This window comes from Bipolaris sorokiniana, assembly GCF_000338995.1.
Source record: "Bipolaris sorokiniana ND90Pr unplaced genomic scaffold COCSAscaffold_13, whole genome shotgun sequence".
Taxonomy (NCBI): Eukaryota; Fungi; Ascomycota; class Dothideomycetes; order Pleosporales; family Pleosporaceae; genus Bipolaris; species Bipolaris sorokiniana.
In genome coordinates, this window is record NW_006911907.1 from 357,583 (window position 1) to 383,883 (window position 26,301).

Genomic DNA, 26,301 nt, shown 5'->3' on the forward strand with positions numbered 1-26,301 from the left:
CATGCACTTGCGATTGGAACAGTTAGAAGTTCGCAAAATTCATTTCGTGTTTTTTCTACTTTTGCTACTCTACGGTACTCTCATATAGATTGGTATAGTGTTCTACTCACTCTAAATCCATCCCCTAGAAATTACTAAGTGTCAAAGGGTATACAAGAAATCAAGGCGTCGCATTTTGACAGATGCAACACGATAATTACAGATTATGTTTACAGCTTGGACTTTGTTCCCTTGCGGGTGACAGTGCACTGAATGAGACCATTGGGGTCAGTTTGAGGCGCGAGAACCGTAGCGTCCTTGCCAGTGTTCTTGATGTCCTTGTGCCATGAGAGGTCTGGGTATCGTGTTAGCAAACTAGAATATGCGAATATGGACTGGATATACTGACCTATTTCAAAGTAGTGCTTGTTGGGGAGCGAATAGTCGACAGCCTCAACCTCGGGGACAGCCGCCAAGATCAAATCGCACATCTTGTACATGGTTGCCTGCACACTCGCGCTATCGTCCTCGGCAAATACCTTCATGGTGATATCTCGCGCAGTTTTCCATGCAGCGCCGAAGTCAATTTTGCTAACCTCATCCAAAGTCTTGAACAGCTTCCACTGCCACCCGGCTTCAATCTCGGTGCTCAGGATACGATCCCATGTCTCGGGTAGTCTTGTATACTCGTCGCGATGGAAACCATGGAATGCCGATCCTGTGCTCTTGAGGACTAGCAGCTTCTCAATCTTGGAGCGGATAGAGACGCCTTCGTTTTCGCGGGTTACGGCCTCGATGACGCGCGTCTCTTCGCCGTCGCGATAGAACGAGTGTGGGTGAGGCTTGCCGTCAATGGACATGCGCGTCCATCGGTGCTGGATGATCTTGACGTGGACAGCATGTATGTGAGGGTAGGTCTTGATGAAGTGGTCGCCAATGATGGCGGCGAACTGCTCTGGTGGGTCGATGGGGTGTTGCTTTGCGAGAATGTAGGTGGTCTGTTTCTGCGTATCGGTCGCGACGACTACCGAGTTGTCTGCCTTGGTGTAGCTGGGGCGCGTCAGTTGGCGTCATGGCGACTTATGCTAGTATGCTTACGATTGCTCAATGTCTCCCTCGAGCAAGATGCGCACTGTCTGCTCGACAATTGTGTGGATGCCAGTCTTGGGGTCCTTGTCGACCTTGTACAGGCGGACATTGTCCTTGCCGTAGCGGGCGTAGCTAAGCTGAGACATTGTGATGATGCGAATTGAAGGATGATGAATAGATGAAGCAGGCAGTCACGAAAGGGCGATCAAGATAGATATACTACTGAAAAACGGCAGCTGGACTGGGGACCGGCACGCGGAGGAGACCGATGTGTATCGGACGGTTTCACGAGCAAGCTATGGACTATCGCGCAGGAAGCGGCGAGAACGCGCTTCGATTCGTTGACATGGCCATCGGCGAGCTCCGGTCGATGGACGAGGCCCTGGATAACGGCGCAGGGCGCGCACGTGACGGAGGGAGAGCCAGGCCCCCGCTTGCCGATGCACAAAGAGGGCAGATTGCACGGCTTTGGAGTGGAGGGGCCTCGTCGGCAGACTGGACTCGGCACGGCATCAGGCCATGGTCAGTCTAGGTCGAGACGGAATATGGTTTGTGGCTGCAGGACGGTAATATGTATGTACATAGAAGTACTGTATGTACAACGTACAATGTAAGTGTGTGTCTTGAAGTATGTAGTAGCAGGGGGGGCAGCCCAGTCCGTGCACGTCGAGCGGCTACCGCCCGCAACAGGTCGCGATGGCTATGTACGGCGCTGTTTTCCCACCTCATTCACCTTCACCCGCCATATACACGCGCCCCACTCTCGCCAGCCTCTGCCACGGCCACGGCCACTCCTTCTCACCCCGCGGCTAAGCCACACTTCCGCTTCCGGTCTGGTACCGCGACGGGCACACTTCCACCTCTGCCCGCGAATGCTCATGAGGCAAGACAAGGGCACCGCCGCCAGACACATGTGCGATGCGGTTGGCCAGGTCACGGTTAAGGCGCGCTCATGACGCCATCCGCCCGTTCACTCAATACCCAGGCCGACGCTGCCGATCAGACCTCGCTCCTTGCGCCCACGACGAGTAGAGATGGCCGTTCCATGTCGGCCGCTGGTATGGCCAGCTCGCGGGGCGGCCAGGCCTCGTATGCCTCGTATGCGACCGCAAACACGGGGCCCGGCAGCTTCAACACGGCTCTGACTAGGCCCTCGACAGCCCAGGACGGCAGGGTCCGCCCTGACTTCGACATGCACGCCATCACCATTGCCGACCATGACGGAACCACGTCCGAGCAGCGACAGGCTGAGCTGCAGGACCAGATCGAGAAGGAGACCAAGATCAAGATTGGCTCGGAGAACCTGTTGGAGGCACTCAATGCAAAGAATGCAAAAGAAGTCAAGAATCAACGGCTGCAAGTCGAGGAACAGCTAAATATATCAAACAGAAAACTGGCCCAGCTTCAGTCTGGCCTGGCTGCGGAGAAGCAGAGAGCGAAGGAGGTCAAATCCCCACCGGCCGACCCCCAAAGCAGGCTCTCGTATCTTTTCCGTCGCAACCTATCGCGCTCACCATCACGCCATGTGGCTCAGAAAGAAGAAGACGGAGATGAGGAGACCGAGTCACCAACTTTTGTCCTCGCCGAGATACTTCAGGCTCTGGAAGTCCAGGGCATGCAACCGGAATACTACGTAGAGAGAGCAAACTCTCTCGTCCTTCTCTTCAAGCGACATCCTACACTCAAGTATGACCTAGCCTGGTCGGTGTTCGGACTACGAATGCAGACGATGCTGCTCAGCGACAGCCGTGAAGTAGTCGCAGCTGCGTATCGTGTCATGCGTTACTCCTTTACTGACCGCAAGTCGCTCCGAATTATACGGGCCCTTCATACAGATCACTTGGTCATCCTATCATTGGTCAAGGAGAGCAAGGCTAGTGTTGAGCGTGAACAGGCACTAAAGTTTGTTCGAGCTTTTCTTGATGTCAAAGGAGGCGTTGAAGAGATTGCACGCGCCGTAGTCCGCATCATTGTGGCTGTGGCCGAGCATGCAGAAGACCGCCTTAGAAACATTGCAACACTGACTCTGGCTGAAATCCTTGTACGAAAACCATCTCTTCTGGTCTCAGCTGGAGGCATGGGCGCTTTGGCCGATGCTTTGGGAGAAGGAAGCTACCTCGCCGCAGAGAGTGTTGGTACCTCATTCCTCTACCTTCTTGACACACCCAGAAGACGTCGATTCCTGCGATCCGGGCGAGAACTCGAAGCCCCGTTTGCATTGTTTACTGACGCAAGCACGATTTATGGACATCTTCACGAAGAAAAACTCAAAGTCAATGCCAAGGTCATTGCGTCTTTGCTCCGAAGTTGGGGCGGACTACTCACTCTTTCGATGAACGACTTTCTTCCTCTCCGATCTTTACTCTGGTCATTGCAAATACCTACTCCTCACGTTCGGAGTGTTATTCTAGAATTACTATTCGATCTTCTTAGGATCAAACCTCCTTCGTGGTCATCCTCGTTTCTCGCTGGACGTCGACTGACTACATATGGACGTGTTACGAACCTCAAAAACCAGCAAATCAAAGACACGACAGCTTCCAGTAGCACTGAAGATGATACCACCAGGTGGAGCTTGCTGGATCACTACGTCTCTGTGATTCTGGCGGCATTTCTGCACGCAGGCTTGATGCCAGCCTTGCTGCAGGCCGAAGCAGAGCCCCTTACACTGCCGTTGAAGCGCAAAACAACCTTGCTCATCGGAGAGGTTCTGAAAATGGCAAATGAACTCTTGCCACCATCATGGAGCGCCCAGCTCCAGGTGCTTCCTCAGCTCTTGCACTCTGCAGCAAAGTTTCAATCCGAAAGCCGTTTTGTTGCAATTGGCACCATTTACCAAGTGGACAGTATCAACAGAACACTCTACCGGTCGGACCCAACATCCTTGTACAGCACCAAAAGCATCTCGACTTCTGATGATGCATCAGCAAATAGACAGTCTGATCAAGCAGCGAAGCTGCAAGCTGCTATGCAAGTAGACGAGGGCCAATTTCGGAACCTGATGGTCGAAACCCAGGTACTGAACACAGTCACATTCCAAAAATGGAGATGGGACTTGATTCTGAACATCATCGAGGGGCCGTTGTTGAACCCAAAAAGGTTGGATGAAGCCATCAAGGTTACCAAATTTATCCACCGCGTCCTAGGATTCTATCGCCCGTTCAAATATCGATTCTCTGAGGTTAAGAACACTAAGCCAAACCAGCGATATGTTCGAGCAGGCTGTGCTCTAATGCAAAGCCTGCTACAAAACCCCGAAGGCGTCAAATACTTGGCGGAGAGTAAGTTTATCCGGCAACTCGCAGAATGCCTTTCGCACTTTGATCGGATGAGCGGCCTGACATCTGAATCACCCATTTTCCAGACGGATCGCATGAACGAAACGCTTACTGGGGGTTACTTTGCGCTGCTCGGGGCTCTGACGAAAGATCTCCGGGGTATTCAAATTCTGGAACGATGGAGAGTTATCAATATGTTCTATCACATCATCGAACTCAACGACCGCGACGATCTGATCCGGACCCTTTTGAGCAACCTGGACTACACACTGGACGGCCATCTACGCATCATCATTTCGAAAGCAATGACGTCGTGTTCTAAGGAGATACGCATCTTTGCCACTAGATTGTTACGCAAGTACGCAACCAAACCCATGGGAGTCAGCAGTTCTACTGGTGTAGCCGAATGGGCCATCAGACTGCTGGTGACGCAGCTTTACGACCCGGACGTAGAAGTGTGCGAGGTTGCGATCAAGATCCTCGAGGAGGCTTGCAATCAAAAGGAGTCGTTGGAGTTTGTGGTCAAGTGCCGTCCAGCGCTGGACCATTTGGGCGAGATTGGGGCACCGCTGCTACTCCGATTTCTGTCAACTTCGGTAGGCTACCACTATCTGGACGGATTGGATTACATCACGAGAGAGATGGACGACTGGTTCTTGGGGAGAAATGACACCTATGTGGCCCTGATCGAAGCGTCTATGGCCCGCGCACTTGCAGACATACCTGAGAAGCCATCGGTTCAACAAACATACGACGAGGCGCCTGAGCCGACAGACTATGGTCTTGTGCCGCCGCATTTTTATCGCGAGCTAACGAGAACCAAGGAGGGATGCAAGCTCCTCAAACAAAAAGGACATTTTGATGAATTTGCCGCGACGATTCGAGACTTTGCATCAGAAAACGACGACCCCGAGATTATCCTCAAGGTCAAAGGCTGCCTGTGGGCGGTCGGCAATGTCGGGTCCATGGAGTTGGGCGCGCCATTCCTCGAGAACTCAGACGTGGTCAAGTGGATTGTGCAGATTGCCGAGCAGTCGGAGGTTATGTCGCTCAGAGGGACAGCCTTCTATGTGCTAGGGTTGATTTCGAGGAGTCTTCATGGGCAGGAAATTCTGCTTGAACATGGTTGGGATGGCGTAGTCAATGATTCAGGTGAAGCGCTAGGCTTTTGTCTACCCCTGAACTTCAACAAGCTCTTCACGGTCAGTAACGGAGTTTCTTTTTCTCAGAAGAAAATGCACTAATGGTTCTGCAGATGGGACCCTGGGTGGCACAGGCAGAAGAGATGAGCTGGAACCCCAAAGCGGAGATCAAGGTTGCGGTCACGGATGAGGACCCGGTCAACGCGCGCATTCTCAAACTTGTGACGGACCTGGGCAACACTGTGCTTGCCAAGAAGGCAGCCAGCGACCTGCAGGCGTAAGTGACTTGCTGTTGTGAAACAAAACATACGATGAGTGAGCGCAGAGGAGCTAACGCGTGGGCATTTAGTATCAAGGCTAGAAAGGCACCAGGCTTCAGCAAACCGGCCATTTTCCACAAGGTGATGCAGATACTAGAGGCACATCATTTTCGGCTTCCAGCGTGCCGGTTCATACTAGATCTGTTTGATAAGCGGGTCCTGGAGCAGATTGTGCTGGAAGAGGAAGACGAGCAGGAGGACGAGGTGAGCAGCCAGTCCGAAGAGAGCACGGAAGCGAGTGTTGGGGGCATGAATGGCGCCACTAGGGCATTGTAGAGCATGGTAGTGTTGACAGGAAACGGAGCCCGAGGGATGGGACTTGGGCGTTGAGGAGCGTTGTGTATGTATGTACAGGGATGTTGATGTACGATAGTGGTGTTTGTGGAGCCGAGCGAGAAGCATGGATCAGGTGCGTTTGTTTTGCATACAGCCATGGAGTTCCCCGGTGCGCTATGGCTATGGAGAGGTTGCCAAGGAGGAGCAAGCGCACTAGGCTGGTGCTGTTTTCGGTTATTTCTACCGAGGGGCACGGGTTAATGGGGGGAGGGGGGAGGGGCGGCGCTATAGTCAGGCACAGTCAGGTTGAGTGAGCGAGCAAGCGAGTGAGTGAATGAATGAATGAATGCAAGCAGTTTGCCACGCGCAGCACCGCGTGGGGAAAGATGAGCGAGTGATGTGGGAGGGGTTAATGTGTATGTGTAATACATGTATGTATGTATGGATATGTGTATGAGTGTATGTATGTAGTCATGCATGTGTGTATGGATATGCTACTAGAGCAGAAGGGATAGCTGGGGGACGGGGTGCTTAAGGCGCGACTTGGCGCGAGTGGTGTTAGTGTATAGTGTAGTGTATGTAGTATGGTTGTAAGAGGGGTGCGGCTGCCCCGCCGTTTATGGTGAATGCAAGTCGTCACGACTGTCGGACCCTTTGGGGGATGTACAGGGTCCTTTGCGGCGGCCAGGCGTCTGCAAACGCGAGCTTGGCGGGCGTGCGGCACATGGAAGGCATGGGCTTGACGTTTGGCAGTACCAGCGGGTGCGGGCTTTGATTGGCCAGGGTCCTGCTAGACTCGACGTCCATGACGCTTGCAAGCCCGTCGTCGCTGCTTGTAGACATGTCGACAAAACTTATGCGGCCCCAAGAGTGGATAGGCCAATGTGCTCCGGCAAGACCTACATCCACGTCTATTCAGCGCGGGTCGCGCGGCCAAGATGGACATGACATGGCCGTGCTGGTGCTGCTGAGAGTCCAGCTGGACCTGCTTGGTGGCCGCTGACAAACAGGACAGCACAGGACAGGCCAATATAGCCCGACATTCCATCTCCCCGGACACAGGGCTACCAGAGGGCAAATGGGCCGCGGCACGGTGGTTTGAAGCGGTCGGGATACTCTACACGAGTCGGGGTGCAGGTGGCGCGCAAAACAAGCAAGTTGTCAGACTTCTTCGTTCGATGCATTCTGCAGTTGGACCGTGCAATTTTTATACCAAGCGGGCCCCGGATTGGCCTAGCCCTGCGCCCGATGACTGCCTTCTGTCTCGATCCGAGAACCCCAGAGCTGACACAGAAATCGGCCGCCAACCTTTCTCGACCTGATACGAGGCCGGTGCGAGAGCAACATCGCCGATCCTTTTGCAAACTATCCGTCCAGCATGGATGACCAGTGCAACTTGAGCCCATTTGAACATGGCCCTCTGCTCCTCCCTTTGCCGGCCTTACCACTCTCACCATCTCTCTCTCTGCGTCGCGACTCTTGCTCGCGCCCTCCCCCTTGCCACGCAGCCCTGCTTGTGCTTGTATTATAACAAGAAACACTTGGCCGCCGCAGTCTACCATTTCAAGACTGCCTCTTTATCCCCCCGGAACTCCTCCTCCACCAACACAAACACCACTGCCACCCCCCGCTGCCGCTGCCGCTGCCGCCGCAGTCATCATCCAGCCCAGCACCATCACGCGCCCTGCTTATCTTGAGCATTTTACCATCTCCGAGACGCAAGCCTTGCTGCCAACTTCGCTCACTGCACACGCCCGCTACCATCCACCCCACCCTCCCCCCGGCCCGCTCCCCACCCACTACAAGGGCTTTTCCACTGTACATGGCTGTCGGAGCCATTGCACAACACAGCGCATCTACATGAATCGCCAACGGACAAAAGGGTGCTCCATCCTTGATAGCGCCGAGCACTCATTCGAGCCTCAACTCTCTGCACCGGCCTTCATGTGCCAAAATGCTCGCTCCACAGAGGCTTCCGACACCGTAGCCCTGGACGCCCACCGCGATGCCCGCCAAATCGTTCGTCTGATCCAATGTCCACGATGCTCCAAGCCTCTGAGCACCCCGGTCACCCTGCCCTGCGGCCATACCGTCTGCCGCGGCTGCCTCCCGCCTCCACAACCTCGCACCAACATATCATATCCCAATACACCAGATCGTCTCATGGGCATTGCGTGTCCATTGCTGGGTTGCGGGGCCGAACACGCCTCGGCGGAGTGTTCTGTCGACGTGACCCTGGCCAAATTGATGGACCTAATCAAGATGGAAATGACCAAGCATACCGCAACCATGGAAAACACTCCAACGCTTCTCGTTGAATTGCTCCAGCTTGAAGATGATGCGTCCATGGACGAGAAAGAAAAGGAGACGTCTGCACGCCAAGGCCACCAGCAGGAACTACACGGCGGGCATCTTGCGTCTGCATTTACCATGGCTGACCTGGGCAACCTCCGGTACACTTCCGAGATCTGCTACCAGTCACTATCGGCAAGTGGGGACGATTACGAGCACCTAGACCTGATGCTATTGGAACGCCTAAGGGAAGTAATACACAAGGAGCTAGACTGCCTCGTCTGTTACAACCTGATGCTGGACCCTACAACAACGTCGTGCGGTCATACATTTTGCCGCCGTTGTCTTGCCCGCGTCATGGATCACAGCAGCATTTGCCCGTTTTGTCGAAGAGGCCTGCATGTCCCTGCCTCATTACAGAATCAGCCAAGCAACGTCATACTCAACTCTCTGTTGAATGGACTTTGCCCAGACTTGGTAGGTGCTCGTGCAGATGCCCTCAAGGCTGAAGAGCAGGCGGGCGACAACGTGCTAAACGTTCCGCTGTTCATCTGCACGCTGTCGCTTCCATCCATGCCCACCTTTCTTCACGTCTTTGAGCCCCGCTACCGACTTATGATGCGACGTGTCATCGAGGGTAATAGGCAGTTTGGTATGGTCATGTACAACCGCACACGCGCTCCGCAAGGCGATCTGGGCTCAGTTCCTTTTCTGGAATATGGCACGCTACTGGAAATTGTCAACTACGAGCTTTTGCGCGATGGGCGTAGCTTCATCGAAACACGTGGCGTAGGTCGATTCAAGGTGAGAGCGCATGGCATGCTTGATGGATATCACGTCAGCCGCATCGAACGTGTTGAGGATGTTTCTCTTGCGGAGGAAGGAATACTAGAGCAGCGCGAGACTACCATGGCACGTGACTATGCTGAGGCCTTCTTCCGCGATCATCCGCAGACCCAGCTCCCCACCGAGGTTGCCATTGAAACTTTATCCACACAACAACTGCTCGACAGTTGTACAGCCTTTGTTCGAGAGATGAGGGAAGCCAGCGCACCTTGGCTCCGCGAGCGTATCATCCAGGTGTATGGCGAGCCACCAGAGGACCCTGCCATTTTTCCGTATTGGTTTGCTTCCGTCGTACCTATCGTGGAAGAGGAAAAGTACATTTTGCTGCAAACGGAACGGGTCCGCGAGCGCCTCAAGATTGTGTATTCATGGATTGGTAGGATCCGTGGGCAGCGCTGGTAAGTTGTCTAGCTCTCTTTTACCCAGCCTGCATTGCGCATGCACAAATTCCCTGAATCCTGGTATCCCGGACTCCGGACTTCTCACATGCCGTCTTCTGCGACGTGCGTTGCAACGTTATGGCCCCGTTTTGGTGCAGCTGATGCCGAGAGCCTGTTGCACCGAGACAAGCATTATCTCCGTTGTCCTCGTCACCATGACGCAACAGATGTGCGTGAGTTGTCCGAGCCTAGATTCACCAGTCCTTGCTCCATTACAACACCAAAACCTTCGTGGGCGTCCTTTATCTTGCAAACCGGCTAACATGTTATCTTTTCCAGGTCCTCAGGTAATTCATGCAGCATCCTGTGACTCTTGACTACTCTCGTCGCCATCGCCATTGCGCTTCTGTCTGCTGCCCCTCCACGTCAAGCCATGATTCGCATCCACTAGAAAAGCAGGTTTTGATGACGAGTGTGTGTCTCCACCATCGAATCGAGAAACCGGATCCAACAACCTTCCCCCGGGCCCCTTCTGTCTCTCTTCAACTTGAGGACCCTTGGTTACAGTCTCTTTCGAAGAATTGCTAGCCATTCAAACTTCTCCTGTGTATAGGCATCGTGGCTGTTCTTTTTTTAAGCCCACTCACGACAACTTTTTATCATCATCTTTGGTCGTTTTTTGTATACTGCTGGTCTTTTCGCTTCTTCAATGATTACCCCCTTTCAGGAGGACCGGAGCTTGCCGTGTCCATGTTTGAAATGTCCTTTTTTTTATTTATATATTATATAGACCCCAGGTGCTAGCCTGGTCGGGCGCTTTCTTCATATAGGAGCGACAACATCAACAAAAAGGGGATTATTGATCTTTTTTTTTAAATTTCGTCTTGTGTCCTTTTGCACATCACATTTCAAAGGGGAAGAAGAATTATCGAGAGAAGCCTGAAGGAGTGTATGAAAGGGGATATTTTTTAACTCCTTTTTCAGCGGGGCAAACGAATATGACTTGTATGATTTTTGCCTCAAATATACACCAAAAAAGAAACAATCTTTGGATTTTTTTTCTTGTCAAAAACTCCATGTTGTTTTGTGCATGTGTGTGTGTGTTTGTGTTGGGGATTGTTCTCTTTCTGAACAAGCATTGATTGGCGTTTTTTTAAAATATCATTGGCTTGGTGTAGTTGATGGACAGTTGTTTCTCACTAGCCTAACATTTATTTCATGCCAGTGCAGAATTAGGTGGGGGGTGTTTTTTTGCCCATGATTACGAAACTTCGATTTATATATCTTGTAGATACTATAGTATGTGTGTATGGATGTGGAAATGCATACATACTTCCTGTCTTACCATGGTGCTTTCTATGCCTGCTTCGTTTTGCTTATGTGTGGGCTTGAGGTGTTCTTTCCCTTGATGGCAAGGCTGAGACTCGCTTTAGGGGTTGTTTGTTGATAAAGGTCTGGTGAAGTAGGTGGGTCGTCGTTCTTACTTCCTCAACGTTCTTCTTCTTCAACTATTCACTTTCCGGCTCTCACTCTGGATATTTCGTTTGATTGTTCAACTGCCAGGGAATGTTCCACTTTGGTTGGTAACGATTATGCTGTATGGTGTACAACCTGACTGTAGCACCTCGTGACACGTACAGACGAAGCGAGGGTGCAGCTGCATGCACCGCCACCACCATGCATACCCTTCATGGGCTGTAGGCTGACGCGAGGCTGAACTACTGGGCCCCATGTTTTCAGTAGCTAAGCCCTCGATAATGCGTTGTTCTCGTCTGACGCTTCCCTACTGTTTTTCTATCTTGTTAGCTGAGCTAACCGATATCGTTTACTATGGAGGCTCTTTCTGGTGTTGCCAGTGGCATGGCCGTTGCCTCCCTATCGATACAGCTCATTGATTCCATCGAGACCATCAAAACCTTCGTCCGCAATGTGAAAGATGCACAACAAGAGTTGGAACGTTTGGTGGACTTACTGGAGCGTCTTGAGGCCTTGTTGGAAGACGTTCGCGCCCTGATGGAACGACAGACATCGTTGCAGTCAGAACACTTTCCGATGCCCTCAATGACGATCTTCAAATGTCTGAAGAGCTGTGAGAAGACACTTGAGCCGCTTCATGCTATTGTTGATAAATACACGCCCGCACCATCGAAAGTTGGTACACGTATGGATAAACTCAAAACCGGATTGAGGTTCAGTCTCAAGGCAAAAGATGTTAAAGATTTCGAAACGCGAATCGAGAGAGAAATTGGATTTCTACATGCTAGTCTCGGTGCGAACTGCGGAGCCATCTTGTGAGTTTCCAACAAGGCCAATCATTGTCAAGGCTGTGCTGAGTGGTTGTTGATGTTAGGATGCAACTTGGCCCTGCGTTACTCAAAAACCAAAACAATAACGAAAACACTCATTTATGTCCGACGGAACTTGTCATCTCGGATAGCAAATCTGCAATTGTGTCCTCTAAAGAGGATCTGACCTCGTTATCGATCACGAGAACTACGCGTGTTTCATCATCAGTAATACCAGTCCATTCATCACTTGAAAGAATGGGCGTATATCGACGAAAAATAGTTCGGCGCATACCAGGAAACTCGGAGCAAAGTATATCAGGCTGCGAGCATGGCAACGAATCTATTATTTCTGAAGACTATGAGACAACTTTGCTCTGGAGCGTACTCGGTTATGGACTGACGTGGATCCAGTGCCGGTCATTCGGTGTAGTTTTGCCGAGTCTCAGTACATTCCCGCTGGTTCACAATTTTTGCAGGGAAGTTCACTCCGCCCTGGCAAGTGGTACAATACAAGACTTTCAAAATTTGCTTCATCGCGGGGTGATACACCCATTCTCACTTGATTCCGACGGGCAATCTTTGCTTCATGTAAGGCCCTTGTGTTGTCTTTTGAGCGTGTTTCTCATACTGTCCCTAGATTGCTGCATCATATTCCAGGGCAGATATATATCTTCTGCTTCGAAAACTAGGTCTAAAACATATGTTCGATATCTGGGGGGAGTCTCCTTTGATGACTGAGAATGGCTGGGTTCCAATTGAACCGACCTCGAATAGAATCTCCACTTGTCGGTGTATCTTCGAAGACCCAGAGTTCCCAGTAGATCGTTTCCTTTTCCAAGACCTTCCGTGGGGGATTCAAGGGGATCCTGAGGTCATTAAGTGGTTGTATCAACAAATTACAACTATGTACCTCCCCGAAGATGCCTTTCAAATGCAGCTTGAGCTCATTGAGGGCTTCTGCAAAGTGATCAGAGACAACTCGTTCGACTCGATGTACTACTCATTGTCATCTCGGATCGATTATCCTGGTCTCGATATCAAAGGAGACCTGCTTGATTATTTACAACTAGGAGGAGGTGATCTAGTCGAATCGCTCTTCCTTGGTCGTAACGATAGCTATGAATCTTTCATAACAGGTGATGAATTTCTTACATGGCTGTCAAAGTCATCTCTCAATGTTGAGCAGTTGGTAATGAATCAGATTGCAAAGCTTGGCCCGGGAGCCTTGCTCAAATCCTGGCCTTATGATCAAAGAGTTGTATTTCGAACTCTTGAAACGGGCGAATGGAAGCTTGGATTCGAGTGGGCATTGGACGAAGAAGCATGTGGTTATCTGCTTGTCTCAGAGTACCAGTGCTTGACGATCGAGTCTGAACACTTTTCGTATTCATATATGAAACGGCCATTTCTTGAGCATATATGGAAGCGGATACCGGGTGAATTGGAGGAATGGAAACCCAAGCAGGACCTCCGCTTCCGACGCCGCATGGCTGTCAAAGCTCGCAAAGAACGCGCACGAAATGGTCAAAAGACACCGAGAATCAGAATGCCGGGAGCATGGGTAAACTAAAGAGCTTAGTCAGTTATGTCGAATGTATCATATGTAGTTACTTTTAACACGTTACTTCTATTTCAGTTCACATCTCCAAATTACATTTAATACCATGTCTTTATCCACCAGCCCCCGGTTTCTCTACCATATTCTGTTCAACACTCCGGGATATCTTGTATACGCTTTCTCCACAGTTTGAGCACGCTATCCACAAGCAAATTATCGCACGATTCCAATCTATACACCACTTATTGCCAATATAGTTCTAAACACACATCCTATGCGCCCTAGTACGTACAGCCAATATGTGTTTCCCGCCCTGAATCACCGTCTCTTAACTAGACATTTAACAGTCTTTATCAGAGACATTTCCTGCCTGGGTAGACTAAATGTGCTTCCCCTACTCTAGTTCTACATGCTTGAAGATTCGAATATTCAAGTGTCAAACATACATTTACTCACCGTACTGTGCATCCTATGCAAAAGAAATTCAATCAGATAGCAGAATGATATTGGTGAAGTAGAATCTTTTGTAGCATCTGACAGTGGTAATTCGTTGAAGACGTATGCTGGTTTACCAACCAACTTCTTCAACATTTCGCCCGTTTCACAATAGCGAGACTCCATCCAACTGCTACGTCTCCTCTAAAGTGCTCGAATTATCGACTTGCAAAACATATGTTGCCCTGTCACAAGTTCAGATATTATGATTGATCCATAACTACTACTTAACCGCCTCACTGCATAGCCGTAAGCACGTTCTCCAAGGCGTGAAGAAAACTCTTGTATAACATAAAATCATATATCATAATACTCTATTTTTTTTTTACTACAAACACCTCAATGCCCGACTTTACAGATTTTTACACGGCGACAGTTTTACAATGGAAACTGCAACGCCTCCACCTTCGCACTAGTAGGCTGTCCAAGCATCAACTCTGAAAGTACCAATCCCGTTCCAGGCGCATGCGAAATACCCCAAGCACCATGTCCCGCAGCAATAAAAACACCTCCCTTGGCCTCTTCTTTTGTCTTGAGGCCCCCCAGTTTCTCGTCTGGTATCCGCGCAACAATCGGTCGACCACTAGATGTTACTGGACGGAAACACTATACATAGTAGAAACATTAGCATCGCACGCGTACATAGGGGGAGTAAATGCAATTAAACATACCAAACCCTCCCTCAAAACCTCCATCTCTTTCTCCGGTACCGCAACTATCATAACCTGCGCACACTGTCTCAACTGCTCAATCGCCTTCTCACTCGGCCGCACATCCGTCGCAACATCCGGCAGCGGCACAGTCGTGCTATTTAGACCCCCCAGGTACAACTCGCCGCCGAGCCGCGCAAACCATTCTGGCGAGAAGCCGAGCGTGTCGGTTGCGAAGATGGCGTGGCAGGCTTCGGTATCGGCGTCTGTGGGGTTGAAATGTGGGTTCCGGACAAGCAGGGAGTGGCCTGCTAGCGGGGAGATGGGGATGCGGGATTTGGAGGCGGGGAAAAGGGTGGTGAAGACGCGGGGGGACCAGGCGCCGGAGGCGATTACGAGGCGGGAGCATGGTACTGTTTTTGAGATAGTTAGTACATGTGCAATTGATAGGTATGTGTGTGTGTGTGTGTGTGTGCTTGTGAAAGGGTCTTACGCTCGGTTTGGGAGTCGGCATCGTCGCCTTGTTGTATCCGCACACCACTTAGTACGCCCTCGGAGTCTTGAATCACACCAGTTGCTCGCGCAGGTTGATGTATGGTTACGCCCCTTGCCTTGACCTCTTTCAGTACCCACTGGCAGAACCTCAACGGGTCTATCTGCGCTGTCGTCCCGTCTCGACTAATGACCTCCATGGTCCCTTCTTGTGTGCGTCGCAGCCATCCTGGGCAAGTGACCTGCTCTTCCCGCGGTTTGTTGTGACCTGCTGCTTGTGCTCTGCTTGTTCCATTTTCCAGCCAATCTTCGCCGCTACCGGCAATGGCCGACTCGCTGTCTTGCGAGAGCGAAACGCCGGTTGAGGAGGAATAGCCCCATGCTTTGCGGCCGCCGTGTGCCTGGGCGAGTTCGGAGTGGAGTTTGAAAGATAGAGTACCGAGAGAGGATACGGATGGTGCGAACCCTAGAACGGGGAAAATATTAATTAGATACACGAATTCGAGGTGGATTAAGAAATTGTGGGCGTGCTGGAGACTTCTAAGATGCAGCACACCGCCGCAGGTACATACAATCAGCACTCAGGAACCCCGCTGCGAGCCCCGACGCGCAATGGAACAACTCGGCACTCGAATCGATAATGTGCACATTTTGTGGGTTGGTTTTACCGGCCTCAGTCAGGTAGTAGGCAGTACACAGGCCTATGATGCCGCAACCCAGTATAACGGTGTCGGTGTTGTCGGAGATAGGAGGCTGTTCGCTGACAGCCATGGCTACTAATCTGGCTCCTTCTCCGCGTGGGGTATCGGCAGTTTAAATGAGGGGTACGTAGCGAAGCAAAGAAAACGGTCAAATGGGCAGAGCAACCAGAAAAGAACAACAGGGCCGAATCTCTCTTTTTTGCTGACTATGAATCGCATACCATACGCACTTGCTAACAGGCCACCTTTAAAAGAGCGCCCCAGTAGTCGGTTTTCGGCGCCGATGCGCAAGTCTGACCACTTACACCCATACACGCACGCTTCATCGGTTACCATGCTAAACGGAATACATGCGCTCCTGTTTCCCCCTTCCGTCTACCCTCAGTGGTAGAAGGAAGCGACACAGCACATATTATCGTACGAGGCAATGTGGAAAAAGAGGGGACCGCAGCTACGCGTTGCTCTTTGTCGTGAGTGGCGCAAGGGGTTAGTAAAAGCCCACTTCTACCCATTCAAACTCGGGTATAAGTGGTCATGAGCCGATATGGCCTGATTGCAGCTGTAAGGATCGCATTCTGGAGCTGCGCCTTTACTGCTTTGGTGCACGCCTTGTCGTACTATCCGCTGCAAGGCTCGGATGATCGACTCGGCTGCCTGCGTGCGAAAAGCTCGCTGCTTTACTTTTGTGCTGCTATTGATGTAAGAGCTTGTAAAGCGGGTGGTGCCATCACCAGAGAGTTTGGAAACCCAAAACGCCCCCCGCATGCCCGTTGCTGTAGGGTGAAATGGGCCCAACATGTGATGCACCAGAGAGTGGTTTGGTAATGGCTGCATTGATACTATCTAATATAATTGTGGAACGTCTCAGGTGCGGACCCGAATATCTGCATGCTATTGATGATGTCGAATGCTTTTTCCATCATGCTCCCTTTTATCCTGATTTCGTTGCCTAGTGATAACTCGGTGACCGAGCATGTTGAGCGTTGTGGCGGAAAAGACGACATCATGCTTTCGGACCCGAAAGTGTATCCAGTTCATCCAACAATGCTCTTTCCCATGCACGCGGGGTGAAGTTAGCGAGACGAGTCGGGTGTCGAGCGAAATGGATAGGTCTTCTCGTAAACACCAGGGAGTATATCGGCAATATTGTCCTCAGGATTGCCTTTCTCAACATAATGGCAAGCATCATCCATCCCAGTCTCACCCGCCGTCGAAGAACGCGAGCTGGATCCCGTTCCATAGCCAGTTCCATCGTAGAGCCCGACATGCTGTCCCCACGTGCTCTCGCGGTTCTGTCGCTTGCCAGCATTGCTGATACGGCTGTGCAATCGCTCGGTAATCTCCATATCCAGGTTGAGATCCAGCCATTCTGGAAGTATGCCTTCTGCAAGAGCTTCATCGAGCACCAGTTCCCTGTTAGTGTTTCCAAGCATATCCCTATTCAACACAACGAATCTGCCAAGTTCAGGCAATATCCTTTCTGCCGCAGCAAAGTCTTCCTCACGGCGGGCGAGAATCATCTCCGACTCGTTGTCAGGGGCATAGCCGTGGCCATTACATGCCGTGATACCGATGCGGCGTTTGAGATCCCCATTGTGAAAGACTCTCAACATGTAGTCCTTGCCGATGATCATCAACACATTGTTAGAGGGGTCTGTCATGCCTTCGTTCATATTAAGGCAGCGCTGATGAAACTTTTCCGTCAGTTCGTGAACGATGGAATCCCCTTGCATGAATCGACGATCATTGACTAAATCAGTAGTGTTGTCGGTGCTGGGTTGTTCGCTTTCAGGACTCCTGGTTGGAACATGGCGGTGTTCTATGGCGGCTTGGACAACTCCAGTCGTTTCTCGTGAAGTGCCCTGGATCTGATGAGACTCCTGCATATCATCCTGAAGGGGAGCCAGTAAGTCCACGCAAGCTAAATCCAGGTCGAACGCCGGCCCGAACATTGGTGATGGAAAATCTTCATTTTGGTCCAGGTCCAAGAGCTTCCGGAGTGGAGCTGGTGAGGAGGGGATAGTGCCGTCAGGTATAACAGAGGGCAAGGCAAACGATTGCGGCTTCTGATTCTCCGATGAAGGGATAGGCAGTGGTGAAGAACAGCAGAAGTTATGGCCAAAATTGGTTGAGTCTGTGCGGCTTAGGTCAAATAAGAGCTCATCGGCCGGCGACTCTTGGAAAGTGAGGAGAAGAGACGACCTTGGGCGGGGCAGTGGAGTGCGAGGGCTCTAGTGAGTATGTAGTCAGTAACGTTCTCGGATTAGCGGTCGAATGGCACCCACATCAGCGCAAGGTGAAGCATCTAGATCGGGCTGCTTGGCCTTGGTTGGTGATCGCAGACTGCGTAAGGAGTTGATGCTTCGCAACTTGTTCTCCTTCAGCGACCCTACAAGACCTTTGCGCCTTGAGGGACTCTCATTGCTCGATGGCGAATCGTTTGTATTTGGTCGGACGGAGGCTTTGTCTGGCGAAGGACCTGGAGTTGTACCCCTCTCGATCAAGTTACGATCGACGCCAGAAAAGGTGCTCCTTGGAACGATTAGCATATTTGAATGGAATCAAGAAGGACAAGACACTCACTCAGTATCGTTCTTCCTGCATAGGAGCTGGGAAATGCTCTTCTTGGCTTTGAGGCTGAGGAGATCGAAGTGCATGATGAATGGCTGGGGTGCTCTACTGACACCAGAGACTTGATGGGTCGTATCAAGATGTTGGCTGAGTGCGGTGGATAGTGCTATGAGATGGTCTGAGATGGTGGTAGTCACTCATGTAGCTCTTGAACTCTGAACCATGACTGTTTACAGGCATGGTCGGTCCTGCTTGACCGTTGCATGTGAGTCTGGGTCATGATTTCCAGATCAGTTCCAATAGTGAATGATGAGGTACCCTTGTATGTTTGAATCGCAGGCTTTACTGGTAGGCTTTTCGACAAGAAAATCAATCAGCCTGTCACCAACGGACCATCTTGTACAATGGCCTTGGACAGGAAGTTGTGATGAGCGTTTCTGAGACGCGATGCTCACCGGGCAGAGGCTCAGGATTACCGCATCAACAAGGTGTTGTTTTGGGAACAGTGAAAATGGCAAGTAATTGTGAGTCGGCAGCAAGAGCCTCTGGAAAGAGATCCATCCTGACTACTCGATATGGAAGACTGAGTGGGCACGTGACACACGCGGACTGTGCATATGATCCCTGTCTAGCTCCTTCACGTCGCGGTCCACAGCACTACAGCGCTCAACCACCGAGCAGCGCAATCGCCCTCCACTCGATGCCATAGCCGCCATCACCATCCAAGTCGCACTGGATTTGGCTGCAAAACTGTAATCTGTGTAGCGTCATTCAAATACCACAGTTGCGACACAATGGCGCGCGGACGCCCTTCTCGAGCTGCAGCGCGTCGCAGCACGCCTGTTCGCAGCGCAACACCGCAGCAAGATAGCGACGAAGACATGATAGATCCTCCAGAGTCGCGCGCCGAGACCCCAAAAGAGGAAGAGGAAGAAGAGGAGGCCGCATCAGCAGCGCAAGCAAGCGACGAGGAAGCCGCGCCTTCTGAACGTTCACCATCGCCTGCAGTCATCCAGCCTTTCCCGCGTAAGAAGCGACTTGGCCGACCTCCTAAGAACAGGCCGCCGGACTGGAATGCCGGAGAGCCAGATAATTCCGAAGGCGGTACGCCTGTTAAGCGTAAGCGTGGGCGGCCGTCTGGCGGAGGTCGAGGACGACCGCCAAAGGGAGGACAGTCGCATACGACCCGCGTCCCCATCGACAAAGAGGGAACTATGATGGATGTTGTCAATGACGAGGTCGACCTGCCTGAAGACGAAGAGGGCGAGAAGAAGGTCGATAAACTAGGCAATCTCATGGGTGGACGGGACTACCGGGTGCGCATCTTCACTATTAGAGGCAGAGGAGACAGGCAGTACATGTTGTCGACCGAGCCAGCTCGTTGCTGTGGTTTCAGGGACAGCTATCTGTTCTTCACAAAGCACATGAAACTCCACAAGATCATCATAGACGACACTGAGAAGAGGGATCTCATTGACCGCGAGATTATCCCCCACTCATACAAGGGTCGTGCTATCGGTGTTGTCACTGCGCGTTCCGTCTTCAGAGAATTTGGCGCGCGCATCATCATTGGTGGCAAGAGGATCATCGACGACTACTACGTCACGGCAGCGAAGGAGAATGGCGCAGTCGAGGGTGAGCTTGCAGACCCCAATGATCGATTACCTCCTCCAGGCGAGCCATACAACAAGAACCAATACGTTGCCTGGCACGGTGCTAGTAGTGTTTACCACACAGGCGTGCCCAGTGTGCCAACAGCTAACGGAAAGCCTGCGCCTGGAAAGCGAAAGGTCAACATAACATCTGCCAACTGGCAATTCGAGCATGGCTCGGCAGCTAGGTGAGTAAACAATTTCCGCATTCAACCATTCTGCAACCTGGAAGCTAACGCAATCTAGTCGATTCAACTCGAGTCTCTCCAAGCTCCGCAAAGCAAACCTCTCAGGAATCTACGACCCACACACCAACCTCATGTGCTACCCCAAAGTCACGCAGCCAACACACGCGCGATGGGAAGAAGTCGCTCCCGAAGATACCGATGTACCCCCTCTTGTCCGCAGAAAATACCTCGTCGTCGACACCGTCTTCCAGCAGCCTCCCTTTGCTGGTCTCGGCATCCCAGGTCCCGATGGCGACTTCATCGATGTCGGCACCAACGGCCTGCCCAAGCTAGATGCCGAAGACGAGAAGCACATGAAGCCCGAGGAGCTTGAAGCTTTTTCGCAAATCAAGCGTGAAGAGCAGGAGTGGCGGAGTCAGTGGGGTGGGGAGAGTACGGATGGTGCGCGGGTGAAGCCGAAGATTGGGTTTGTAGGTGTGCCCGTTTGAAGGGGGCAGCTTTAAAAAAAAGCATTGATTGGGAAGTTGTGTTGCGTTGTGGATTTTTTCTCCCTCAAACGGATGGATTCTATCCTTGGTCTCTCAAATGGCGAATTTCGGAGTGGAATATACCAATGTGGCACCTTGTGCTGTGTAAACTACTGTAGTAGTCTCACTTTTATCTATAAGTGTGGTGAATCCTAATGCATTCACAAAAGAATTAATGCTGATTGGCCTTGTTATCTAACGTGTGATGGTGTATCCTCCGGAGCAACGCTAAAGTATTTCCATGCTACGCTTGGAGATGTCCGATATTGCGATTTCGGGGTGGAGGGGTTTCGAGGGTCCGGATATTCCTCAGAATGTGTATACACGATTGGCACTGGATCACTCAGTGTAAGATTGCTGCTGCTCCGGTTATGCAAAACTGCTGAATAAGAAAGAAGCTTCTTATCTTGCTGCCGAGACTAGTGAAAAAAAAAGAGGATTAGAGGATGTGTTCTTGAGATTTTCACTTTCTAGTTATTCGAGTAATTACGACATGTTTAAAGATATTTCATCTTGCTCCGATACATGTTGGAATGAAAATGAACTCCCTCGAATATCTCTATTAACTAGTCTCCAATACTATTAATGAACTCAATCATCTCAGACGGACATGAGATGTAGTTTTGTCTGGAGCGATGAAGTTAGATATGGCTAGCTTAGCATGGGTATGCTGCACTGCATGGGCTTGTGGGCTTCGTTGATATCCTTCTGTTTAGCAGCGTATTATTGAAAGGAACAAGAAAGAAAAAGGATGTGGCTTCTTCGTGTACATTGCACTCCGCAGTTCCGCTAACGAGTGTAAATGAGAATATCGCACAAGGATAACAAGCAGTAAGCCTATTGATATGTGCGCTGATAAATATTATCTTGATTGTCTCTTCACTTTTATACACAAGGATAAATCTTAGTACAAGCAGAACACAATCACGCTGTGCAAATCACGCTTGGGTTCTCAGATATCTCAAGGCAGTAGCGCATTTTGCCCGAAATGCAGAGTATATGGGAAGATGGATAGCAAGGGAATGGGGAGGAGCAAGAATGCAGACCGCTTGTACATAGGTAGGAAGGTGTAGACGAAAAAAGAACGGAGTGCGAGATAGTGTATTACATGAGCCATATGAACTAGTTAGTCAACTAACATAGTTACTTATTCTTAGTGCATAATCGGCGGACGAATAGCGTCACTTTTTTCCCCACTTGTCCCACTACTACGGAGATACCTTCCCTGCTCTTTCTTTATTCTCTTCATTTTACAACGTAGCTGTAAGTAAGTAAGGGTTGAAAAGATGTATATTCAATGGAGAAGTTCAGCAAGTGGCGAAATTCACATTGTGTACGCGCGATACTTTTTTTTTCCGCAGGTTGTGAAAACGATTATCGTCTTTGCAACGAAGAAAGACCAGAGAAGAATTCTATTGTTGTTAGACAAAGTTTATGACTGTATCGTTGCATAGAAAATTGTCTGACTACATCATAAAGTAAGTAACGCGACAATTATACGCACGCTAACGAGGCGTGAGTATACCGCTCTTTCTCTCTTGCGCTGTTTTGCATTAACACAAGTGAAAACGCATGGTCTAAGCAAGGACAAGGAAGTGAGGTGTGCAGTAATCTCACACCAGTCCGGGTTTAACTGGGCTCAGAGCAAGTGACTAGGGTGAAAGGGTTTAGACTTTTGGATCTACAACAGAACTGTTTGCTGTTGGGGTTCTCGCGATACCTGTACGAGATCCTCCGTTTCAAGGAGGAGTGCCGATGGATCGTCGTTTGTGTGCGGTTCTGGTACGTTGAATGCTTTGTTAGGCGAGAGGGACAAGGGGTGGCTGGTTGTTCTTGGGATGCTGGTCAGTGGTCGCATGTGTGAGTGCTGACGCTTTCATGACAAGAGTGCATCTACGGCTGGATAGCTCAACAGTGGAAGATGCCGCGCAGAGACATCTCATAGCTGACTTATTGAGGTATTGGTTGGGTAGGCAGCAGCGATTTTGTAGACTTTGTTAATTCAATGTAGGAAATTCTATTTGCATCCACACATTAGGACATCGGTATTATCGAGTGCTTACTATTAGCGTTAGGATTCGGCGGTAATCATTGGCGATCAGTTGAGTCATCATTATAGTGCAATAGTTTTTTCCGATACGATAATTAGATAGACAGCGGCACAGAATAGGCGGTAGAGTTACAACTATTGTGGCGGTTTATTTCGTCCATTTATCGATGGTATCATGTGGATAATTTCGGGGCGATCGTCGGAGCCATGTCGAAGGGTATGCTCGAGGCAGCGCTGTTTCTGAAGATGCGATAGGTCCGAATTCCGGTGCCTGAAACGGTGACGAGTCGAGCGGTGGAGCACAGTGCGACGGTTCATGACAAGAAACGCCCCATAGGACGCCCAGGCCAAGGCTGTGCACACCTCCGATAGACAATATATGGGATTCGAGCACAAGCAATGGAATATGTGGTGGCGACAGGACCATGGGATCACGGCGAGTGCAGCAGCAATTTCGGATTCAAAGACAGTGCCGGCGGTTGAATGAGAAGCACATGTCAAGGGTACACTAGTTAGGAAGATTGCTGGTTGGTGGGCGGTGCCCTGACCGGAGCCGGAGAGCCGCTCGTCTCACATGGGCCAAAAGACACCAAGGAAGCCACCATGCCCCCCGGATTCCGGCAGAAGGGGACGTTTTGCTTCAAGAGGGGTCCGATGGCAACGGGTCTCGTGTGACAGCTTCAGTCTCCTGCAGCGATAGAGTAGGGACGAGGGGTGCATTGCATGCTACTACTTGTACCTACTTGGAGGAGCAAAGGGTCCGTACTAGGGTAGCGCAAATCTTCCGGCAATAGGCCGCACTTTGGAAGGTGAGATAGATTGCGAAGCAGTGTGGGGACAGGAGGCTTGGTGGTTGGACTGCCTAGCGAGCCGGTCGAGTAGATTGCAAATATGGGGTACAGATGCTTCGAGAAGAAACGCAGCCAGGGTCTTCATCTATACGGACCGCACATGTTATCTACACAGTACAAGTAAATGCATAGATATTAAGGGCGATAATGCAGGTGGGTGCGTGACTGTGAAGGTTGGCCCCAAGATCGGGGGCCGAGTGGCAGGGAGGGCAAGTTGGGTTTTGCTGACGGCATCTCTTACGACACGGCCAGCTTTGGTCTGTTTCGCGTTGCCACTGCCGTTTAGTGGGTGACACAGCACACAGGTGGGCCGGTAAGAGCTAAATCGAGCTCGTACTCGGCCTCGACTGCTCTGGGGGCTGGGTCGGCGAGCGCGTACATGTGCATACGCATACCGCCTCGAGCAGCGGCGCTGCAGGGCGGCATGGGCGGAGGGGCAGCGACCCATGAATGCGAAGAGGGGCCCAGGGCTTGGAAGTGTACATCGTGGAGCAGGACGAGGGCAGCAGCAGCAGCAGCAGCAGCAACAGCGCGGGCCCCTGACGGACTTGGGGGGGAGGGTGGTGGTGAAACCAGTCGCGGCCCGCGGCTGAGTTCCTAGCGTAGGGGTGTGCATCGGGCTTACAGTACCAGCGCAGTTCCCCAAGCGGACTAGCGTACTGGGGTCGCTCAGGGTGCTTGGCAGCTGCCTATTAAAAGGTGGCAGACATGCCACTCTGTCCTTTTCGATGCACAGCCTGGGTCCTAGTCTTAACCATCCACTATGCCCACAAGTCCCCGCACACAATCACTACTACTACTACTGCAATGGCCGAGCACACCTTCGACTCTTCTCTCTTTTCCCACACTATGAACACATCCACCATCACATCAACACCCCTCGCCCCACCTCCATCAGTAACATCATCACACCAGCAACAACAGGCATCAGACACCATGATGCCCACGACCATCAAGATGGAAATGATTGAGAACTACGACCACTCGCCCTCACCACAACGCTCCGCCTCCACGTCATCAGAACCATCATCAACACCGGCCCCAGAGAGCAGCGCCTCAAAACCAGTCAAGAAGCGAAAGTCATGGGGCCAGGTCCTGCCAGAGCCAAAGACCAGCCTGCCGCCCCGTAAGCGCGCGAAGACCGAGGACGAGAAGGAGCAGCGACGCATCGAGCGTGTAAAGCGGAATCGTCTCGCCGCCCACAACTCACGTGAGCGAAAGCGACAAGAGTACGAGGTTCTCCAAAACGAGAAGGACGAGCTCGAGGCCAACATGAGGGCCTACAAGGACAAGATGGCCCAGATGGAGGCCGAGCTCCGCTACTACCGATCAAAGTACCCTGGCGAAGCACCAACATCAACCCCCTTCGATCTCTCAACAACACACGACTCGTTCAGCACCATCTGCCCCGCGCAGATCCCAACATCCTTCCCTAGCCCCGTATCCATGGACTCGATGGACTCACCCCGTGACTCCTCGTGCCAACCCGAGACTCCCCCGTCAAGCTTCGAGGCCTCGCCCGAATTCGACTCGACACAATACTCTGCCGCGGTATTGTGCGACCTGCAGTGTCAGTCGAATTCGGCAGCCTCGCTTCGGACGATCTGGACCTACCTTTCTCTATTCAGCCTTTCGCACCAGTCGATGAGAAGCCTGTCGTCATGGAAAACTTCTTCGACTTCGACCAGTTCCCAAAGTGCAGCCCAACCAACAGCGCACCAATGGAACCCGCTTTTAGCATGGTGGATTCTTCTTCAGTCGATGTCTTTGGGTCAACCCTCTTCGACCACAGTTCTACCTCAACCTCTTATGGCTTTCTTGACGGCTTTGATGCAAAGTTCCATGACTTGCAGAGTGCCTCTGGCGCAACTTCGGTTAGCGACGAGGCCCTCGCAGCGGGATCACTTTAGCATTGATGCCATCATGCGGCCCATTAAGAGCGCGAGCGGGCAAGCTGGGTCGGCGGATGGTTGCCGTGGATCACGACTGATGATATCTCCTACCTCTATACAAACGGGTCGGCGTAATGGTGTACAAACAGGGAGGATAGAAAGGTCTGTATTGGAAAGGCAAAATTTGGGGCGTGGTCTCACATGGCGTAGGACGGGGTCCGTAGCTTGTGGCGCGTAACGCGTTGTAGTAACAGTTTCTTTGAAAGACTCTTTGGTATTTCCTTCGTGGATATCACTTCTTCGATGGGTTCACAATGGCGGACAAGTCACACCAAGGGCTGGTGCCTCTATCTAGCCAATTTTACCAATGTCTACTATTCAAACATGATCATCTTCTTTGATTGCTTGTGATGTCCTACTGTCTCCAGTCTTCTGGCCTGCCTTGTGTCGCCTTCGCTTTGCTCGCATCTTATCAGCCGACCCAAACTCCATCCCCCCCTGATGTGTCAGTCCAATGTGTCACCCAGCGTGACCTTCTCCACACTCGTCCCTCATTCCGCATACGCTAATGCTGGCCCAAGACTCTCCACATGGACGATCTCCGCGCCTCTTGCCTCTGACCTGCAAGGGCCCAGACCAAGAAGGCCTCTCTCGTCTCGTCTCGCTGTATCCTGCACATGCACCCTCTCGACGCCGACATTTCCCCTTTCTTCCAGCCCACTTCCTGCACATCCTCTGCCAGCTCAAGCAGCAGTAGTATGTAAGTAGTATACCAACACTTGCC

The 26,301-nt window shown here is 51.3% G+C and overlaps 10 protein-coding genes across 10 annotated transcripts; 6 read left to right on the top strand and 4 right to left on the bottom strand.

Moving 5' to 3' along the window:
- Positions 1–25: 25 nt before the first annotated feature.
- Positions 26–1,497, bottom strand: COCSADRAFT_124032 (uncharacterized protein). Its single transcript, XM_007705051.1, has 3 exons — positions 1,078–1,497; positions 389–1,029; positions 26–334 (listed from the first exon to the last, which is right to left on the bottom strand). Exons 1-3 carry the CDS (start codon positions 1,212–1,214, stop codon positions 210–212), a joined length of 903 nt encoding a protein of 300 aa, XP_007703241.1. The 5' UTR covers positions 1,215–1,497; the 3' UTR covers positions 26–209.
- Positions 1,498–1,800: 303 nt separating this feature from the next.
- On the top strand, positions 1,801–6,380 carry COCSADRAFT_183813 (uncharacterized protein). The gene is made up of 3 exons (XM_007705052.1): positions 1,801–5,548; positions 5,602–5,765; positions 5,838–6,380. The coding sequence occupies exons 1-3, from the start codon at positions 2,021–2,023 to the stop codon at positions 6,082–6,084; spliced, it is 3,939 nt and encodes a 1,312-aa protein (XP_007703242.1). The 5' UTR covers positions 1,801–2,020; the 3' UTR covers positions 6,085–6,380.
- Positions 6,381–7,795: 1,415 nt separating this feature from the next.
- COCSADRAFT_236757 (uncharacterized protein) lies at positions 7,796–10,332 on the top strand. The gene is made up of 2 exons (XM_007705053.1): positions 7,796–9,620; positions 9,942–10,332. Exons 1-2 carry the CDS (start codon positions 7,945–7,947, stop codon positions 9,970–9,972), a joined length of 1,707 nt encoding a protein of 568 aa, XP_007703243.1. The 5' UTR covers positions 7,796–7,944; the 3' UTR covers positions 9,973–10,332.
- Positions 10,333–11,334: 1,002 nt separating this feature from the next.
- COCSADRAFT_344997 (uncharacterized protein) lies at positions 11,335–11,897 on the top strand (the record flags this gene model as incomplete). Its single annotated transcript, XM_007705054.1, has 1 exon — positions 11,335–11,897. Exon 1 carries the CDS (start codon positions 11,433–11,435, stop codon positions 11,895–11,897), a length of 465 nt encoding a protein of 154 aa, XP_007703244.1. The 5' UTR covers positions 11,335–11,432.
- An 897-nt stretch (positions 11,898–12,794) lies between these two features.
- COCSADRAFT_163296 (uncharacterized protein) lies at positions 12,795–13,460 on the top strand (the record flags this gene model as incomplete). Its single annotated transcript, XM_007705055.1, has 1 exon — positions 12,795–13,460. One exon carries the CDS (start codon positions 12,795–12,797, stop codon positions 13,458–13,460), a length of 666 nt encoding a protein of 221 aa, XP_007703245.1.
- A 788-nt stretch (positions 13,461–14,248) lies between these two features.
- COCSADRAFT_39585 (uncharacterized protein) lies at positions 14,249–16,044 on the bottom strand. The gene is made up of 4 exons (XM_007704876.1): positions 15,658–16,044; positions 15,087–15,551; positions 14,615–15,006; positions 14,249–14,549 (listed from the first exon to the last, which is right to left on the bottom strand). The coding sequence occupies exons 1-4, from the start codon at positions 15,854–15,856 to the stop codon at positions 14,322–14,324; spliced, it is 1,284 nt and encodes a 427-aa protein (XP_007703066.1). The 5' UTR covers positions 15,857–16,044; the 3' UTR covers positions 14,249–14,321.
- A 557-nt stretch (positions 16,045–16,601) lies between these two features.
- On the bottom strand, positions 16,602–18,817 carry COCSADRAFT_192710 (uncharacterized protein). Its single transcript, XM_007705056.1, has 3 exons — positions 18,370–18,817; positions 18,072–18,318; positions 16,602–18,017 (listed from the first exon to the last, which is right to left on the bottom strand). The coding sequence occupies exons 1-3, from the start codon at positions 18,441–18,443 to the stop codon at positions 16,860–16,862; spliced, it is 1,479 nt and encodes a 492-aa protein (XP_007703246.1). The 5' UTR covers positions 18,444–18,817; the 3' UTR covers positions 16,602–16,859.
- Positions 18,818–19,024: 207 nt separating this feature from the next.
- COCSADRAFT_149124 (uncharacterized protein) lies at positions 19,025–20,915 on the top strand. The gene is made up of 2 exons (XM_007705057.1): positions 19,025–20,197; positions 20,256–20,915. Exons 1-2 carry the CDS (start codon positions 19,152–19,154, stop codon positions 20,683–20,685), a joined length of 1,476 nt encoding a protein of 491 aa, XP_007703247.1. The 5' UTR covers positions 19,025–19,151; the 3' UTR covers positions 20,686–20,915.
- A 1,798-nt stretch (positions 20,916–22,713) lies between these two features.
- On the bottom strand, positions 22,714–23,276 carry COCSADRAFT_39587 (uncharacterized protein). Its single transcript, XM_007704877.1, has one exon. The coding sequence runs from the start codon at positions 23,199–23,201 to the stop codon at positions 22,923–22,925; it is 279 nt and encodes a 92-aa protein (XP_007703067.1). The 5' UTR covers positions 23,202–23,276; the 3' UTR covers positions 22,714–22,922.
- Positions 23,277–24,355: 1,079 nt separating this feature from the next.
- On the top strand, positions 24,356–25,535 carry COCSADRAFT_192712 (uncharacterized protein; the record flags this gene model as incomplete). The annotated part of the gene is made up of 2 exons (XM_007705058.1): positions 24,356–25,176; positions 25,254–25,535. The coding sequence occupies exons 1-2, from the start codon at positions 24,433–24,435 to the stop codon at positions 25,533–25,535; spliced, it is 1,026 nt and encodes a 341-aa protein (XP_007703248.1). The 5' UTR covers positions 24,356–24,432.
- Between the last annotated feature and the right edge of the window lie 766 nt (positions 25,536–26,301).

Excerpts from the sequence above, each read along its gene's own strand:
- COCSADRAFT_149124 (XM_007705057.1), top strand. The coding sequence starts at position 19,152 with ATGGCGCGCGGACGCCCTTCTCGAGCTGCAGCGCGTCGCAGCACGCCT. Across the intron at positions 20,198-20,255 it reads GAGCATGGCTCGGCAGCTAG|TCGATTCAACTCGAGTCTCT; the intron begins GTGAGTAAACAA and ends AACGCAATCTAG.
- COCSADRAFT_39585 (XM_007704876.1), bottom strand. The coding sequence starts at position 15,856 with ATGGCTGTCAGCGAACAGCCTCCTATCTCCGACAACACCGACACCGTT. Across the intron at positions 15,552-15,657 it reads GGGGTTCCTGAGTGCTGATT|GGTTCGCACCATCCGTATCC; the intron begins GTATGTACCTGC and ends TCCCCGTTCTAG. Across the intron at positions 14,550-14,614 it reads AGGTTTTGAGGGAGGGTTTG|TGTTTCCGTCCAGTAACATC; the intron begins GTATGTTTAATT and ends TACTATGTATAG.
- COCSADRAFT_183813 (XM_007705052.1), top strand. The coding sequence starts at position 2,021 with ATGACGCCATCCGCCCGTTCACTCAATACCCAGGCCGACGCTGCCGAT. Across the intron at positions 5,549-5,601 it reads ACTTCAACAAGCTCTTCACG|ATGGGACCCTGGGTGGCACA; the intron begins GTCAGTAACGGA and ends ATGGTTCTGCAG. Across the intron at positions 5,766-5,837 it reads GCAGCCAGCGACCTGCAGGC|TATCAAGGCTAGAAAGGCAC; the intron begins GTAAGTGACTTG and ends GTGGGCATTTAG.
- COCSADRAFT_236757 (XM_007705053.1), top strand. The coding sequence starts at position 7,945 with ATGAATCGCCAACGGACAAAAGGGTGCTCCATCCTTGATAGCGCCGAG. Across the intron at positions 9,621-9,941 it reads AGGATCCGTGGGCAGCGCTG|GTCCTCAGGTAATTCATGCA; the intron begins GTAAGTTGTCTA and ends TATCTTTTCCAG.
- COCSADRAFT_124032 (XM_007705051.1), bottom strand. The coding sequence starts at position 1,214 with ATGTCTCAGCTTAGCTACGCCCGCTACGGCAAGGACAATGTCCGCCTG. Across the intron at positions 1,030-1,077 it reads GAGGGAGACATTGAGCAATC|CTACACCAAGGCAGACAACT; the intron begins GTAAGCATACTA and ends GACGCGCCCCAG. Across the intron at positions 335-388 it reads CAAGCACTACTTTGAAATAG|ACCTCTCATGGCACAAGGAC; the intron begins GTCAGTATATCC and ends CACGATACCCAG.
- COCSADRAFT_192710 (XM_007705056.1), bottom strand. The coding sequence starts at position 18,443 with ATGCACTTCGATCTCCTCAGCCTCAAAGCCAAGAAGAGCATTTCCCAG. Across the intron at positions 18,319-18,369 it reads TGCAGGAAGAACGATACTGA|GAGCACCTTTTCTGGCGTCG; the intron begins GTGAGTGTCTTG and ends AATCGTTCCAAG. Across the intron at positions 18,018-18,071 it reads ATGCTTCACCTTGCGCTGAT|AGCCCTCGCACTCCACTGCC; the intron begins GTGGGTGCCATT and ends CATACTCACTAG.
- COCSADRAFT_39587 (XM_007704877.1), bottom strand. The coding sequence starts at position 23,201 with ATGGTCCTGTCGCCACCACATATTCCATTGCTTGTGCTCGAATCCCAT.